Source organism: Mus caroli, unplaced genomic scaffold, assembly GCF_978045245.1.
Source record: "Mus caroli unplaced genomic scaffold, Mus_caroli_1 scaffold_13, whole genome shotgun sequence".
In the NCBI taxonomy this organism is placed as follows: Eukaryota; Metazoa; Chordata; class Mammalia; order Rodentia; family Muridae; genus Mus; species Mus caroli.
Window position 1 is genome coordinate 76,945,368 of NW_028227268.1, and position 18,403 is coordinate 76,963,770.

At 45.8% G+C, this 18,403-nt stretch overlaps 1 protein-coding gene across 1 annotated transcript in view; it reads left to right on the top strand.

The window, feature by feature from the left end:
* Itk (IL2 inducible T cell kinase) overlaps window positions 1-13,445 on the top strand; it is a 66,250-nt gene extending 52,805 nt beyond the window's left edge. The window contains exons 12-17 of the mRNA XM_021176287.2: window positions 235-406; window positions 1,902-2,118; window positions 3,320-3,384; window positions 3,469-3,587; window positions 6,488-6,645; window positions 11,144-13,445. Of these exons, the coding sequence (XP_021031946.1) occupies window positions 235-406; window positions 1,902-2,118; window positions 3,320-3,384; window positions 3,469-3,587; window positions 6,488-6,645; window positions 11,144-11,215 (803 nt within the window). The 3' untranslated portion in view covers window positions 11,216-13,445. The remainder of the gene's footprint in view (window positions 1-234; window positions 407-1,901; window positions 2,119-3,319; window positions 3,385-3,468; window positions 3,588-6,487; window positions 6,646-11,143) is intronic.
* The last annotated feature ends 4,958 nt before the right edge of the window (window positions 13,446-18,403 follow it).

The window sequence follows — 18,403 nt, forward strand, 5'->3', positions numbered from 1 at the left end:
TGTAACAATCCTCTTGGCTACCTTCTTTATCATACTTAGCACCATCGTCCTTTTCCCTCCTTACTCTCTCCTGCATCACAACAATTTCAAAGCCATAGCCTATGTTATAGTAACTACCTATGACACTCTAAGCCATCTTTGAGTTATAGTAACCATAGGTTAGATAAGATGTTTCTGAGATTCATATCTTACTAATTGTCCACTCTAAAAGCATTCCCTCTTCCTCTGTTCCAGGGAAGTGGGTGATCCAACCCTCAGAGCTAACGTTCGTGCAGGAGATCGGCAGCGGGCAGTTTGGGCTGGTGCATCTCGGCTACTGGCTCAACAAGGACAAGGTGGCCATCAAGACCATTCAGGAAGGGGCGATGTCAGAAGAAGACTTTATCGAGGAGGCAGAAGTCATGATGTGAGTTAGAGCAGGGGTGTGCAGGCATGCTGGGAAGGAGGGTCCGGGCTGTGCTTGTAAAATTCCACTCTGATGTATTGTCATGCCCCAGTAGTAGATACCTACTACACAAGGAAAACACAAAAAGAGCCTTGTTAGGGCCTAGGAGACGAAGATGGCTCCCCTGGTGAAGTGCTTGCTGCACAGCCACTAAGACCCAAGTTCAAATCTGCAGAAATCAGAAGAAAGAAGAAAGAAGAAGAAGAAGAAGAAGAAGAAGAAGAAGAAGAAGAAGAAGAAGAAGAAGAAGAAGAAGAAGAAGAAGAAGAAGCAGCAGCAGCTGGACGGGAAGGCCTGTGCTGTGGAGACAGAGATAGGCAGATTCAGCCTAGCATGCTTGGCTAGTTCCAGGCCAGTGAGTTCCTGTTTAAAAAAAAAGAAAGAAAAGAAGGAAGGAGAGAAAAGAAGGAAAGACAGAAGGGAGGGAGGGAGGGGAGGAAGGAAGAAAAAGGTGGGGTTTGGAGAAAAAGTGGTTAAGAGGACTTGTAGTTCACAAGTGCAGTTCCAGGAGATGGGCACAGGCACACATAAAGTACACACACATACATGCAGCCACAAAGACAAAGTAAGGCCCTCGAAATCAGCATGAGCCCACATACACTCACAAGTGCATATGAATTCACAGAGACAGCGGCAGCATGCACAGGGCCTGCACAGGTCTGCAGCAGGTCTTCTGCACATGTATTATGGCTTTCACTTTGTGTTTTTTATGGGAATCCTGGGTATGTGGACAAGTGGGGTCTCTGGTTCCTGTGCCTTCTCTTGGCCTGTTTACCTTCCATTTGTCTATTGTCCAACTCCAATGTGTTTGTTTTTGTTTATCTTATTATGTTTTATCATTATCCCTTAGACACCTGTTTGTTTTCTAATGAAAGGCAGAAAGGGGGTGAGTCCAGATGGGAGGGAAGGTGAGGAGGAATGAGGGGGGAAAGGGAACCATGATCAAGATATATGTGAGAAAAATAATCAATTCTCAAAAAAAGAGAAAAAAATGAAACAGAAGAAAGGGTTGCTAATGCCTTGGGAATAACACCCATGGTTGACCTGTGGCCTATACAAAGAGAGAGGTGGGGGGAGAAAGGGAGGAAAGAAGGAAGGAAGGGAGGGAAGGAGAGAGAGAGAGAGAGAGAGAGAGAGAGAGAGAGAGAGAGAGAGAGAGACTTCAGCATGATCTACAAGACCTGCTGTATGTCTGACTCTCTAGTCTCCTCTACTACCCATCTCTGCTCTGGCCCACGCTGGCCTTTGTCCATCTTCATTCAAACCAGCTGACTCCCTGCTACACCCAGACCTTGGCTCCCACAACCCTCTCTGGTTTGGGTCTGAGGTCTGGTTCTCTTCTCAAACCCTTGAGCCCGGTGAAGTGCCTCTCATCTACCTCAGTGCCATCTTATGGTCAGCACTTTTAGAATACTGAATTTAGGTCATCGTTTTATCTCTTGCCTTTTTCTTCCAGGAAACTCTCTCACCCCAAACTGGTGCAGCTCTATGGGGTGTGCCTGGAGCAAGCCCCCATCTGCCTGGTGTTTGAGTTCATGGAGCACGGCTGCCTGTCGGATTACCTTCGAAGTCAGCGGGGTCTCTTTGCTGCAGAGACCCTGCTGGGCATGTGCCTGGATGTGTGTGAGGGCATGGCCTACCTGGAAAAAGCTTGTGTCATCCACAGAGACCTGGTACGAGCAAGCTCAGGGGTTAACACCTGCAAGTACAGGACCAAAGACTATTCCCCTGAAGTGTAGCTCTGCCAAGTCTGAGAGAGCATCACTAAGTAGTGTGCCCCACATGGCCTTCTCCCACTCTCAGCCTCTTCCTGTTCCACCCACTTCAGGAGGTCCCTGGTGGGGAAGTGTTTCAAGAGTGCTCAGATCAGAACTGCACCTGGCTATTCCTCTAACACGTGCCCTCGGAGTTTCAATCCACATTCTTCCAACCATTGGTTGTGGAACTTACAACCACTTCTAATTGCCTTCTGTGCCTCAGTTTCCCCCTGTAAAGATGAAGGCGGTAGGCAAGGACAGTCTCACTTTGTGTAACACTTTGTTTGCATATGTTGAGTGTTTGAAGCAATGGCTTCCTTATGACTTTTTCCTATGTAAGCATTGTATGCTTAGATCTCATGTATGAAGAAAAAAACCAACATGCTGCTTGTCCTTAAGGGTAGCTATTTCACTTAACCAGCTGTTCCCCAGTTCCATCCCCTTTCCCTTCCCAGCAAGTGACATCATTTCATTCCTCCTTGTGGCTGAGTACCCCTCCCACCCACCATGTCTATGTCTACACATACCACTTTTCTTTACTCCTTCTCTCATTGATGGGCACTTGGACTGAAGCACTGTTTTTCTACCAAAACTGCACCCCTGAGAGGCAGCCTGGGATCCTCTAAGGGCAGGGATCATCAATATTCAGCAGAGTCCTCAGGTGAACATGGAAGTAGTTCTCAGTGTGAGACCCACAGGTTCTCTTGTCTCCCAGGACTCTTCCAAGATTACCTAATGGGATACTGAGAGGATCCAGGTACTCTCCCTACTTAGGCTAACTTTATGGGGATTGGCTTTCATTTTAATCACTTTCATATTACTCTCTTGGAGAGCACTGCAGGTAACTCCAATGTCATCATTGCCTACCATGTCAGTAATTCCAGTGAATTACTGTCTAGACAAGGTTGCATCTCTCTAATAATTAGAAAAGAAACTCATTTGCACATTCAGCTAGCTCGCTGAATCTCCAGCTAGCTCAGCAGGCTGTTGGTGATGCTCACCCTCTGTAAGGCTCTACAGTGGCTGGACAGCATCGCAGAGAAACAAATCTAGTGACGGGGGTCCCTTCCTCTCCCGGCTCTCCACCCATGCCTTTGCTTCTCATTTGTTACTCTAGGCAGCCAGAAACTGTTTGGTGGGAGAAAACCAGGTCATCAAGGTGTCCGACTTTGGGATGACAAGGTAATGTGGGGGTGTGATGTCAGCCGCTGTCAGGAAGGAGACTAAGTCCTACACCGTTCTGACCTCTTCCTTGCCTCTTCCCAGATTTGTCCTTGATGATCAATATACCAGCTCCACGGGCACCAAATTCCCAGTGAAGTGGGCATCCCCAGAGGTGTTCTCCTTTAGTCGCTATAGCAGCAAGTCAGATGTGTGGTCGTTTGGTAAGTGTCACCCTTCGTCCGGCCCTGTGTGATCTGGAACTGTGTGCCAGCTATTTCTTTCTCAAATGCAAACAAATCTACTTTGTTCTCCACCCCTGTGTGGAGAGAGAACCCACTGAGGGCCTGAGTGAGAACAGCCTGAAATGTTCAAGTGGGCTCTTTTTTGTTGCATTTATTTCTAGATGTCTGTAGAACAGCTAAGAAATTAAAAATAATAGTGGGGAAAGAGTCTTGTGGTAGCTACTGCGAGCTGGAGGAGTCGGGAGATGGGAATGGCAGCCTTTGAAAGCCGGGCTATGCCGTGCCCAACATTCCTGGACGTAATCCTCTGTAAACTCTGTTACTCCGCAATGGTTGACCGAGAGTCCGTTATTCTCCCGCACTGCTCAGGTGCTGGGAGCAGGAGGGCACAGGGCAGGAGACTTCTGCCTCTTGAAGCTAAACTTTTGGAGAGAGGAGACAGATGACTGTCACACGAGATAGCAGGTAAAAGCTGCAGTGGAGTGTGGGTCACTACGTGCTGTGGCTCAAATAAAGCAGCACTAGTACAGAGAGAATTTTGGGTGGGGGAACAGTCTGTTTTACCTCTTATGCTCTGGAGAGGCCTTTCTAGAAGGAACTCTTGAACAAATGTCTCCATTCAAACATTCATGGAGCTGTGTCCCTGACAGGGACTCGCAAGCATGGGAACTCAGCTGCATCCAGAGAACAGAGTTACTGAGTTAGAGGGAGAACAAAGGTAGTTACAGTTGGTGGGAATGAACGAACGAATGAATGTATGTATGTATGTATGTATGTATGTGTGAATGTATGAATGAATGATGTTAACATGCATGTGGGAAAGGCTAAATAGCTTGCTGGGTTTGACATCAGCCTAACTCATAATTGCTGCACACTAACAGTGTGCTTGAAAGTATACCAAATAACCTCTTTGATATGAAGGCTGTAAAGATGGCACTTTGGAGAAAAACTGCTTCCTGTTGACATTGTCGTTCCATATGAAAGGTTTGCTTGGGCACAGACTTCAGTGGCACAAGCAAGGGAAATAGTGGTGAATCAAATCTCCCAGGGTAAGAACCGGTGATAAGATCTTCACTTTAGAGTGCCCATTCCCATGAGCCCAAAGCTTGTTAATTATGAATCTTTCTGCTATATTCATTAGTTCAAAACACACACACACATCTCTGAGCTTGGCTGTTACTCTGTTAACAGGGTAGAAGTTACAGAATGAACTTGGAGGAAATTGTCCTTGCACAATTGTTCACAAGTATAGAGGAAGGCTAGGTCCAGTGGGTGGCCATCTCTCTGTGGGTTATAGAGCCACTGACACTCTATAACCAAGGTGTGGCCCCATAAAGATGTTTAGAGTGTGAGCCATACCAATACCTTCACCTGCACATGCAAAACAGAGTTTGGGAAGTCCTAGCATCAGCCCAAGGAGAGTCTACTGTGTTCTCCAGAATGTTAGTCTAAAATGCATCCCTTCTTGAGATGTGTGATTTGAAGAGAGTCCAGGAATGAGGTTGACAGACAAGGGAAGAACAGAAACAGGTAGGAACAGCTGGGCATGATGGCTCACACCTTTAACCACAGCACGTAGGAAGAAGGCACAGGCAGATCTCTGGGTTCCAGGCCAGCATGGTCTACAGAGAGAGTTCCAGGACAGCCAGGGCTACACAGAGAAACCCTGTCTCCAGGAAAGAAGACAGACAGACAGACAGACAGACAGACAGACAGACGGATGGACAGACAGACGGACGGATGAACAGAAATACTGATAGACAGATGGACAGACAGGCAGACAGAAATATGGATAAACAGACAGACAGACAGACAGACAGATAGACAGACAGACAATAAGAGGAAGGGAAGAGAAAGGCAGATAGTAACATGTACAAACCACAGCAACCTGCAAGCTAAGAGCCTCCTGCCTGCCACAGCCCCATGGATTTTGTCATAAACGCAGTCTGTGTGATTTACTCCATTGCTTTCTTGAACAAGTCAGTAGCCTCTATGAACTCTGCCTTTCCCATGCCTCAGAAGGTTCACATTAAAGCTGTCACTACCCAACAGCAGCAATAACACACTTTCAAAAGACACCTCACTAGAAATTCTGAGACCTTGGGATACTGAACAGTCTTCGTCATAGTCAGTGACCCCAGGAGGAAGGTATTAGGATGAGTTCCAGAAGTCTCCCACTCGAACAAGTGTAGGAGCTGACTCTTATTGGGTGTTTGGGGATTAGACTTTGGGGAGCTCTGCCCTCTAGTCCTCTAGTTTTACCCCTTGCAAAGCTCTGGTTAGGACACCAGCAACCTCCCCTCCTTTCTGAGAGTCTGTGCTCTGTCAAGACAAAGCTGGGGCAGCCTCTCAATGAATGGCAGAAGTGGAGAAATGTACTATGGGAAGATGCTTTCTCTTCAGTGCCTACAAACAAGTTAAGATTCTGTATATGAAATGCCTAACACCAAAAATGGTTCAGACTTTAGATTTGGGATATTTGCATATATATATTTATAGCTGTGGAGGAGGATAGGAGAGAGAGCGGGAGAGCTTGGAAATGAAACCCAAGTCTAGACATAAATTCATTTGTTTCATATACACCTCAGAGTCACTCCAGAAGATCTGGTGGTTCCTCTAGATACCCCAAGTACATGTGCACACATGGCACACACACACACACAAAGTAAGTATTTTAAAATAGGACACTCAATCAATCAATGAAAAAAATCAAGGGACGGCCTGATAAGGCTCATGTGGCCTGATACTGCACTTTGAGAGTTCTCGAGGAGTGGACTTAATACTCACTCCAAGGCCCTGTTGTTTGTGGGCGGGCATGAGTCTCTTTGGTCCTCATACACTTTCCTCTTGGCTATTGTTTTGCTCACTGTTGCTTCTAGGTGTACTGATGTGGGAAGTCTTCAGTGAAGGCAAAATCCCATATGAAAACCGAAGCAATTCCGAGGTCGTGGAAGATATCAGCACTGGCTTTCGGTTATACAAGCCCCGCCTGGCCTCCTGTCATGTCTACCAGATCATGAATCATTGCTGGAAAGAGGTCAGTACACAAGGAAGGTCCCCTGGATCCTAACACACATTTTCAGGGCCTCCATCATGAGAGAAAGGACATGACCTATAAGGATGGGGGTCAAAGATGACCATAATAAACAGGCCAGACTTTGTCCGTGTTTATATGTAGAATTGGGTTTTCATTATACATACATATGGAGTATAGTATGATATTTCAGGGTGTGGTTATCAATGTGTACTGCATGTGTGGATTCTTGGGTTTTATTGTTTACTTCTTTTTTATTGTTGAGTAGTACTCCATTGTGTGGACATACCATAGTTTGTTTATTCATGTGCTTACAAAAGGAACTTTCTTGGTAGCTTTCAGTTTCCAGAAATTATAAGTAAACCTGCTATAAGCATTTACTGCAAATGAATCTTTTAAGGTGAATCTATGTATGGACAAAAATTTTTAACTCAGTTGGGTAAATGCCTAGGAGTGGTTGCTGGGTCATATGTTGACATTATGTTTAGACAGCCAGGGCTATACAGAGAAACCCTGCCTCAAAAACAAAAAACAAAAAACAAAAAAACCTAAACATTGACAGGTCAGATTGTCCTCCTGAGTCCTTTTTGCATTCTTAGCAGTAATGATGGCTTCTGGTGCTCATGTTTCAATCTGGCTTTTGTTTTGTTTTGTTTGTTTGTTTGTTTGTTTAGTATTATATAGTCCTAGCTTTCCTGGAATTCACTATATGGACCAGGCTTTGAACCCACAGAGATACCCCTGTTTCTGCTTCTGCCTCCTGAGTGCAGGGATTAAAGGTGTGTGCCACCATGCCTAGTCCTGATGCTTCTCATACGTAGCAATACCGGTTGTGTTGGACATCTCTGTTCGTACAAAGGAGAGGGAGAATTATATTTTCTGTTGTCTCAGTTGCCATTGCTTTAGTGGCTTGGCCATGTCACACACCTTTTTATGTTTGTTTGTCATCTGTAATCTTAGTGAAGTCCCTGCTCATCTCTGCCCACTTTTCAGTGGGGTTGTTATACTTGGCTTTTAAAGGGTTCCTTATTATTATATGTTTTGCAAAGGTTTTCTCCAAGCCTACAGTTTATCTTCTCATTCTCTTAGTAATACCTTCAATTTTTTTTACTTAAAAATTCTGTATATGGGTGTTTTGCCTGTAGATGTGACTGCACACCACATGCATACAGTTCCACAGAGGACAGAAGAGGGCTTCAGAACCCGTGGGACTGTAGTTTCAGATGGTTGTGAGCAGTGCTATGGGTGCTGGGGATCAAACCCTGATCCCAGCAAGTGCTCTTAACCCTGATCCACCTCTCCAGCCCTTATTGGTGTCAGTTACTTTACGTTTTGTGTGTGTGTGTGTGTGTGTGTGTGTGTGTGTGTGTGTATACAGCTATAAGGGTGGCATACATTGTTAGTTATGTGTCTACGGAGGTCAGAGGACAACTTGCAAGAGTCATTTCTCACCTTCCGCCTGTGGCTGCAGGGATGGGGCTCAAGTTGTCGGGCTTGGCGGCGAGTACTTTGGCTTTCTGAGCCATCTCACTGTCCCTCTGGACTGGGTCTCTCAGTGAACAGAAGTGTTTCAGTTTTAACAAGTTCAACATCATTTCCCTCCAGGAATTGCACTTTTGAAGTTGCTGCTAACGACTTATCACAAACCCAGATCTTTTCCAATATGATCTCATGGAAATTTAATTTTATTATTTTTGTTTTCTTTCAAATCTTTGCATCTTCTCAAAATCATGGTCACTTTTGAAATGTGATACACACACACACACACAAGCTTAAATATACAAACAAAACCTTCTCAGTCCACTTAATGGGACTTATCTGTATAAGATTTGAGGGATGGCCCCTCAGTCCTGGATAACGGCTTAGGGGGCTCATCCCTGGGGAAGACTACTTCCCCCACTCCCAGCGTTCCTCATTTGCCTGTAATTCCCAGTTCAGGGGTGAGGCCTGGAGAGATTCTCCCCGTTCCATGTTTGCATGTCTGTTGGTGTCGTACTTCTTCAGATCTCGTTTAGGCAGCCATATTGTTGAGATATCATGGGCGAAGCTTCCCTGTCATTTCTAGGAGACACAGTCTTACAGCAGATTTCCTGGTCCTCTGGCTCTTGCAACTATACTGATCCCCTTCTACAACGTTCCTGAGTCGTGGGTACAGAGGTCATGTCATAGATGTGTCAGTTGGGGCTATATACTTATTCCCTATATTTGACCACTTGTGGATTTCTGTAACAGTCTCTATCAGTGGCAAATGGATATATATTTTTTTATTTCTTTTTTAATGAGGAGTGAAAGTTACACTTATAAGGATAGATACGTAGAGTACAGTTAGGAATTAAGCTGGTTTATAAAGTGTCATAGTTATTCTCTAAGCTCACCAGCCCCAGGTAGTTGGGTACGTTTCCAGTACAGGGCATGATTTCCCTCCTTTTGAGTTGACTTTAAATCTAATAGAGAGCTGTTGGCTCCCGCCAGGATGTGAGTGACTCTCCTGCATCCTTAGGCTTTTGTGCTGTGCTAGAAGCCATCATAACTGGGCTGGACTGCCCATTGCTTCCCTCTCTTGGAAGATTTCAAAGCACTGTTCAGTGCAATGAAAGCTACCTAAGTGCTGGGCGTGGTGGCACATGCCTTTAATCCCAGCACTCGGGAGGCAGAGGCAGGAGGATTTCTGAGTTCGAGGCCAGCCTGTTCTACAAAGTGAGTTCCAGGACAGCCAGGGCTATACAGAGAAACCCTGTCTTGAAAAAAGAAAAAGAAAAAGAAAGAGAGAGAGACAGAGACAGAGAGAGACAGAGAGAGAGACAGAGAGAGAGAGAGAGAGAGAGAGAGAGAGAGAGAGAGAGAGAGAGAGAGAGAGAGAGGAAGGAAGGAAGGAAGGAAGGAAGGAAGGAAGGAAGGAAGGAAGGAAGGAAGGAAGGAAGCTACCTAAGGCAAGAGGCTTTCAAGCCAGAGCCAGCTTGGCTGCTCCATGTCTTATGTCCAAATTGAATGGTGTCTTCAGCAATGGGCAGTTGCCTTCAACCTCCGGGAGGCAGCCAAGGGCAACAGCAAGTCTATATTGCTTGTGGAGTCTCATGGACTCCCATGACCAGCAACTCTAAAGGGAGTTTCTCATGCCTAGTATTTAGATTTTTGGTTTTTTTTTTATTTTATTTTTAGGTTTTGTTTGTTTGTTTGTTTGTTTTTGAGACAGGGTTTCTCTGTATAGTCCTGGCTGTCCTGGAACTCACTCTGTAGATCAGGCTGGTCTCGAACTCAGAAATCTGCCTGCCTCTGCCTCCCGAGTGCTGGGATTAAAGGTGTGCGCCACCGGTGTGGGGTATGGTCAGCCCAAGTGGTATAACTTTATTTAAACTACATATGTATACACAGACTTATATGTATTGCATATAATTTTAGGTAAATAAGTAATATGATTCCTGATGGCTTTTCCAGACATCCTTAGTGTTGTTTACTGTCATTCTCCCTATTACTGACCTCCATCTCCCACCCCAATAAAGGCTGCCTCCCCATTTCACCCTTGAAACCATTTGTCCTGTGGTTTCATCTTTGGCCTTTAGGTTAGGGTCTATTTTTTGTGAGCTCTCCAGGTTTGTTACTTGAACTGCTGGCTCCTATGTGGGTGAGTGGGGTGAGTGGTTACAGCACTGTTGGTTGTCTCTAACTCATCCCATTGTCTGCTTGCTATGCTCATCAGGGTCTCTCTGGGCCTGCTCTATCCCTCTGGTCCATTGTTTATCTTTCTACCAGTGTCACCCGATGGTGAACTTTACAGTAAACCCTGAGGTTGGGTGGTATCAGTCTATAACTCTGCTTTTTTTTTTTTTTGTCTTCATTGTATTTGTTCTCTGAGACTTCTGTCTCTTCATATACATTTCAGAGTCAGCTGGTCAATACCATGCAGTCACGTGCTGGGAGATTCGGTTGGCCATTGCGTTGAATCTCTAGATCACATTGTGAAGCAGTGATGACTTAGCACTAGTGTTGACTTCAAGCATCTCTGATTTAACATAATTTTATATTTTCCTTATATACATCCTAGATATACAGTGTGAGCTTTAAACATAAATGTTTTCCTTTTTTGTTATTTAGTGATGTTGGGATATATTTTTTGCATGGTTTAATTAATTCTCAAAACCATCTTATGAGCTAGATTTCATCTCCTTTTTACTGATGGGAAAACTGATGTTCAGAGAGGTTTGGGCCATCTGTCCCGTTTCACACAACGGATGAATGATGGAGCTGAGATTTAAACTCAGTGTCACATGTGTAGGGGTCCGGGCTTGATCCCTCTTTTAAAAAGGGGTCTGCAAATTTAAAAGTAGACCATCTGGTGTCAGACTCTGTTATGGAGAATAAGGGCATCTTGCCTCCAATACAGCCTATGTGGAATCATATTTTGAATTTAGAGGGGATGCTGGTATTAATTCAGGTCTGCTTTAAGCTTAGTTTGAATGCATAGGGATTTGGAACTTACAAACATCTCTCTGTTCCTCTCCAGAAACCAGAAGACCGGCCACCCTTCTCCCAGCTGTTAAGCCAGCTGGCTGAAATCGCAGAAGCTGGGCTTTAGCAGGGACTCATCGACCAGACACAGCCATAAATCCTGAGTGAAGGAACAATGTCCTTTTTCCAGAGCATTAAAAGCTGCCACCAGTCCAGAAACCCCCACAGGTGCCTGGACCATGGTGCCAGCACCTATGCAGCCACAACTGCAGCATCATAGAAAAGGGTGGAGGGCCAGCCACTGAGCCAACAGCTGAACCACAACTGGAGCAGTGTCTGCGTGTCCACCCCACCCCAGCCTCTTGTCGTATGCTGTACTCAAAGCTCCATTGCCCACTCTCGGGAGCATCCCCTCCCCCTCCTAGCAATCAGGAGAGGCAGGCGTAGGCCACACTCTTCTTTATTATTACTTTTAAGAATAATTCAAGTAACCTTTAATTTGGCCCAACGAGACAATGTGCCCATTTTATGGATGGAAGAGCGGGAAAGCATCATTCTTTTTCTAAGAAATGCAAGAGGTGATTAAACCAGGGTGTTGTACTACTGCGAGGCTGTCAGCCACAGCTTCCTGCCTCACATGAGGCGGAGCGGATGCTTGTGCCAGAGGCCGGATGCCATAAGGTTTCAGAGCACACTGCCACCTCTCTTTGATGGGGCACAGAGAGCTCCATCGGGTGGATAGGGCAGGGTGACACATTCAGACCCCACGGCAGGACCACGGGATGTCTGAGGTCGGTCAGGAATGAGAAGGCCTCTGATGGTGGAAGTAAAGAGCTGCAAAAGAGGCCTTTGGGTTGTTCCTGACCCAGCGGCCCTGTTTCACGGTAAGCCATGTGCGTGACTGGATCTCCTGTTCTGCGCAGGATGCTGAAGCAGTGACTACAGAACGGTCATCATTCCAGCCTCTCAGGAGCGGCATCCACTCAGCACTGTCATGATCCTTGTGACTTTGAGACTTTGGGTTCTTTCAGGCCTTTAGGGGTTCAGCAGTCTTAAAGTTGCCATGTCAAGGCTCTCAAGAGCCCAGCAAAGGAAGAAGGCGTTTGCTCTTGCCCAAACTTATCAGGAAGGAAAGAGGCAAGCACTGGGCGGTGCTTCCAAAATGCACAGGATGTCCACTGCTGATTGGCACTCGCACAGGTGACATGCGTATATCCTGCACACGGGTCATCCCTGGCGAATCACAGTTCATACCAACCCAACCACGAGGTATTATTCATGTCTTACAGAAAGTGGACTTGGGCTTTTAAAAGCTGGATAGCTGCCCCGGTGACAGAACTGGGAAGGACGGAGATTGGGATGGCACCCAAATATAACTCCAGTGTAGCCTCTTAGCTCTTCTCAACACTGCCTCCTATTGAGGCCAGGCCGCTGAGCACATTAACACAGGAAAGTCTGGGTTAATGGGCACCCCACCCCACAGCCAAGTTGCTCCTACTCAGAGCACTGGGGGGCCCAGTGGGACCCTCCAAATTGAAATAGGCTGTTCTCTTTCTTCACCCTCACCTGGATCTGAGTTCACAGCCCTGGAGCCACTCAAAATTAACCCTTTCATTCTCCCAACCTACCAGAGTAACATTGCCTGAGGCCATTTATACAAGAGCTTCAAAGATGCTTTCAACTAGTCTCCTGCAGACTGTTTCCTGTAATTATCCCTTCAACCTAGAGCTGGCTCTCTTGTGAGAAGAAGGATTCCCTGGTGCCAGGCACACTGGATTTTCCTGCCGAGTTCAGACAAAGCCCCTAGAAAAATGATCAGAGTCACAGATCCCTCTTCCTAAGTCACGTGGCATTTAGACTGGCTTAAGGCTCAAATGCATCACTTCCAACTGTAATCACTGTGTCCAGATAAAACTCTGTCATTCAGAAAACGAACTTCCTCAACTGGTCCACAATCATCTCTGTTTATTCTCTTTTGGGAACCCGTAATTAAGAGACGATTTCTGGGACATCCAATCTAGAAGATAAACACTGGAACTGAGAGAAGTCTGTGGTGTGGTTTAGGAGACTGGCCCCCATACGGTGGCATTGGCTCTCTTAACCTCACATGCATGAAGGCTTTGATGGACGCGTGTGCACTGCTTACTCCAGTGTCCTGCTTGGGAAGATGGGATTCTCTTCTGCTGGTTTCTGTCTTACATTTTTTTTGTAAATGGTGCCCTGTGTTCACGGAAAGGTTTTGGTTTGAAATGTATTTTGTAGGCTTTGCAACTCATAATGTTTGGAATTATGTATTTATGCCTAGATCAGGAGAGTATTTATTGCTTGTCTTCAAGATAAAAAATACTGCAGGTATGTCTTACCCTCTGTGGGGGCCACAAGTCAATCATTGCTTATGAAAAAAAAAATATATATAGCTACATGTTTTACAAGTATAGGCCCTGTGACTTGAGTTCCAGGTTCCTGACACCTCACTTTGCTTACATAAAAATGGTTACGTGGTTTCCTGGGGCTCATGTGGAAGGCACAGGGTGGGCAAGGGTTGGAGCGGCACATTGACCAGGACTTTGCTCTTACCTGGTACTTGGCGGAGGAGATTAAAAAGCGGGAAGGATTAGAGTTGGTCATGGAGCCCGAGTTCTGGTTTGTGCCTCCCAGCCTGCGGGGGGCGGGGGGAGGGGAGAGGACCAGATTACAGCCAAAGGCTGTCCCAGGTGGCCCCTGTGCTCAAGGAGCGCACGGTGAGGAAGGGAACCATGATGATCGGCTACCAGCCCCATGGGACCCGGGCCAACTTCTTCCGAATGGTGGTGGCCAACACCATACTGGCCCGGGCCATTATAGATTTCCTTCTGGGCAAGCTAGAGTGCCTGGGCCAGGACCTGTGAGCTGCTTCCGCTCTCTGTCCCACCCAATCTCTGCATAATCTCCTGGGTTCTCACAAACAATCTTTCTAGGAAACAGTGGCCTTGACTGTGTGTGCTCCCACACACTAACTCTCCCAGTTAAGTACTGAGTGTCAGGAAGGTGTCTAAACACGCTATGAAGGACCCCCGAAGGGAGACCCTCACTCAAGTCTCAGGGATCGAGAGCCCAGAAAGCCACAACAGTCAAGCTTGCTGCAAACACACGAGGCTTTAATGGTACACAAGCCAGCATGCTGGGGCTGAGACTCATACACCACGCAGGTGTAGAAGAGTTCGACCCTGACCCTATTTTCCAGCAGGCTTATAAAGGCAAAAACCACAACCTAGGGGGAGGATCAGAGAGGAAATAGGGGAAGTCTAGGGGCAGATATTTACTTCAAGGCACCTGGGACATTGAAATATTTTGTGGTGTTTTTTCCCAAAAGTTCCAGGGAATTAGGCCATCTGGCCAGGGGCCGGGGCCCATGTTCTCAGGGCAGTCAGTATTTTTTTTTTATTCTTCAGCTACAGTATGCTCTTATGAAATATGCTTTTATTAAGTTGGGCATAGGGGCACACACCTTTAAACCAGCACTGGGGAGGCAAAGGCAGGCAGATCTCTGAGTTTGAGACCAACCTGGACTACAGAGCTGGGCTACACTGAGAAACTCTGTCTCAAAAAGATAAAAGGAAAAAGAAAAAAGAAAAAAGAAGAAAAGAAAGAAAAGATAGAAAAAAGAAAAAGGAAAAAAGAAAGGAGAAATATTTTTATTAAAAGTATGTTTATAAAGAATTTTTATTCTTTATAAACGATGTATTGAGAAAGCTGGATATGAGTTTATAGATCATGGTATCTAAGTTAGACTAAAAATTACATAGGAAAAGGCTGTGGGTGGAACTGTGCCAAAGGTCAGCAATTTTCCCTGGAATGGCTGTTCCCAAATCAACTTCTCAGACCTTTTGTGCTTCCCCATTTTATTATGTAACAACATTACATACTTCTGAAATATAAAGCTGTGGTTTCCAGAAGAAGAAGAAGAAGAAGAAGAAGAAGAAGAAGAAGAAGAAGAAGAAGAAGAAGAAGAAGAAGAAGAAGAAGAAGAAGAAGAAGAAGAAGAAGAAAAGAAATAAAGAGGAAAGACATGACTGCTCCTAGGTATGGTGGAGAAGATTTACTGAAGATATGAGAGAGAGCCAGAGGCAGAGAGACATCTGGAAGAGTCCAGAGTAAACGTGATCCTGAGCTGGGCCACGTGAGGAGAGGTGGGAGGAGAGAGGGAAGGGTAGAAGAAAAAAGCTGGGTGACCAAAATGGCTGGTAGGTTGGACAAGTTTAGGGTAGGGGGCAGGATTTGCCAGACATGCGCTGAAACAGGTAGGGACTGAGGGATGCTGGGAGAACCTGGAGGCCAGGTCTGCTTTGATATGTTCGATAGGTTTTGAGTTTGATACCTAACAGTCTCATATTTTACAAGTAAAAACTACGTAGCCCTCAGGAGCATGTCACATGCACCCAGCACATTATCAGGTGCTTTCTGAAAGTCATGAACTCTACACAGGGTACAGAGGCTCACAGACCACTAAGACAGAAGACTAGAAGTTCCTAGCCAAGAAGACAGGCTAGGACATCTAGTAAGATTAGAACATAGCAAGAGAAGTAACAATGGAAGTGCTGTCTGTAAAGAAGACTCTAGGAAAAAAAAAAGTGATTAAATTGGTCCAGGCAAGGCTGACATGGGGGACATTTCCTGACACTTCATTCCTCAAACTGTCGTCAGAGGGAGGGCCAGCAGCCAGGTTATGAGCGAACAGTGTAAGCCTAAGGCTTCATCTTCACCGATTGAAAACTCTTCATTTTAACAAGAGCCAGGCAGGAACCATGCACACTAAATTTGAGAAGCACTCTCATAGCGAATATAATATTTAATTCAGTTTTGGAGATAAATTATGGATATTTTTAGGAAAACAAGTGGGTAGAAATAATAAAAGTGTTTTGCAAGTTGAAGGAATAGACTATTAGGGGAGTTATTAGTTGTTTCTAGGGCATCAGTGTGTGTGTGTGTCTGTGTGTAGTGTAGTGTGTAAAAATATACACTCACTGTTGCTGTTGGATGGCAAGAATGACCAGCAGTGGCTACATTGAAACAAACTATAAATCTAAGTGTATTTTAAAAATTGGGGAAGGTGAACTTTTACTCTCTAGGTAAAAAGGTGATTGATCAAAATTTTCTCTCTAAGTAAAAATCTCATTGATCAGGAAGAGAGAATCAAATTTGCATTTAAAATACTTTCTGAGAGCAGTAGAATAAATTGAATTGAGAAAGGCAACGATGGAAGAGAAGCGAACTCTTCGAGTTTGTTTCTGGTACTCGCTCACAGCGCTGAGCCGCTGACCATCCTTATTCGCTGTCTGCTGTGTGGGTGACGCACAGCTACTGTGGGTCAGAGGTCCTCGGTCACTGCTGACAGTAATCAATAGCTACTCCTCTTCACATTGCCATGGATTGCAAGCCTGGTTATCAGGGTTTGGGTGTGTTGGACTCCTGATGTGTCACAGCTCACAGATGCCCAAGTCCACTGCAGGCACCAGTTCCTTCTCTATGGGCCATTAGGGAGGGGGAGGAAGGCATGTGCCTTTCACTGAGCTGTGTGGAGGACCCAGTTCTGGGCATGGTCCCTGACTGAGATCTAGTCACATGGGAGAGTTCTAATGGAGGCCGAACAGATTTGTTCCTCAGAATTCTTCCTGCAGGCCCCCTTCTCCCTGAGTCTCCCAGCACACACCATTCTCAGGAAGAGACAGAAGCTATCCCAGGAACTAAGATGGGAAGTGAGTTTAGAAGAAGACATATCTGCATGGTAAGCATGTGATTTGAGGTTAGAATTCATATTAATTTGTAATGACCTTAAGGGAAGTACTGAAAGTTGAATGCACCAAAGCCGACTCCGTAGAACCATCGTCTAAGGGTGATGTAAGCACTGTGTGGATGTGAGTGGCTGTCTTGAGTATTTAAACGATGACATCAAGGTCCAACCCCAGTCCCCCCTCACCCAACTCACCCTGCAGCAACCAGACAAGGCCCCAGAGCCATTTGAATTTGCTAGATCCCAGACCAGTCGCCACCAGGAACCCTTTACCCCTCTCCACCTGGTGCAGAAACATATTACTGCATCTCTCAGCTCCCTTCAGAAAGGTGGTTGTTTGCATTAGATGATAATTGACACGGAGACTCATAACTGGCCGAGGTACAAAGAGTAAGAGACTGCTGATGCTCAGCCCCAAATGGGATGTCTGTATCCCATTACCTCCTCCAGAGACGCAGGGATCATTGTGGAAGAGGTGATGGGAGGACTTTAAGAGCCAGATGGTGGCAGGTGACTAAAACACAACAGTGCCCTCTGGACACACATGAACTCACAGCACTTATGACTACATGCACAAGCCCCATGCAAGCCCAGTCCAGACCAAAGCCTGACATGTAGCAGGGAAGCAGACATAAAGTCTCACCCCAAGCAGAGGAGCTATTGGCAGTTAATAGCTGCCAGGCGAGGGAGAGTTTTAAACACTTTGAAAGTCTTATCCCATGCTCCAGGGGAAGGTCACATACATTCAAGATTGCATAGGTATCACAAATTGGTCTTGATCAGTGAAAACCAAACAGGGCAGGAGGGAAAGGGGTGGATTTGGGAGGAGTGGGGAAGGGGTGGATGTGGTTAAAACACATTGCATGAACTCCTCAAATTACTGATGGAAGACATAAGGAGATTCTTTCCTGAGAGAGGGGCCTGCTTGGAACTCCCTGCTGAACTATGGGCAACTGATAGATGTTGTCTTTAATTATATGCCCATTAGGTAGTGCATGAGGTCTCAATGGACAGTTCCAAACCTGTGGTCACCCGGATGGCCTTGTCAGTGGGTCACAGAACAAAACAAAAAGACATGACTGTGGGAAAGGGACTTGTAGGGAAGGGGAGGGGTGATGGACAGGTAGGAGATAAAAAGAGAGTGGGATGACAGTAATTAGAATGCACTATATATGTATGAAGTTGTCCTCAAAATTATATAAAATCATTATTATTATAGGGGTGATATTAGCTGTGACTCACCACATTGGGGGTATGGAACCTGAAGAGGCCACCACCTGTAGCAGTCAGGAACCCCAGTGGAACAATAGGGACACCAACACACTCACAAAACTTTCAACCCACAATTTATCCTGTCTACAAGAAATGCAGGCACAGGGATGGAGAAGAGGCTGAGGGTATGGCCAACCAGTAACCAGCCCAACTTGAGATCCATCCCTTGGGCAAGCACCATTCCCTGATACTGTTAATGTTACTCAGTTATGTTTGCAGACAGGAGTCTAGCATGGCTGTTCTCTGAGAGGCTCCACCCAGCAGCTGACTCAC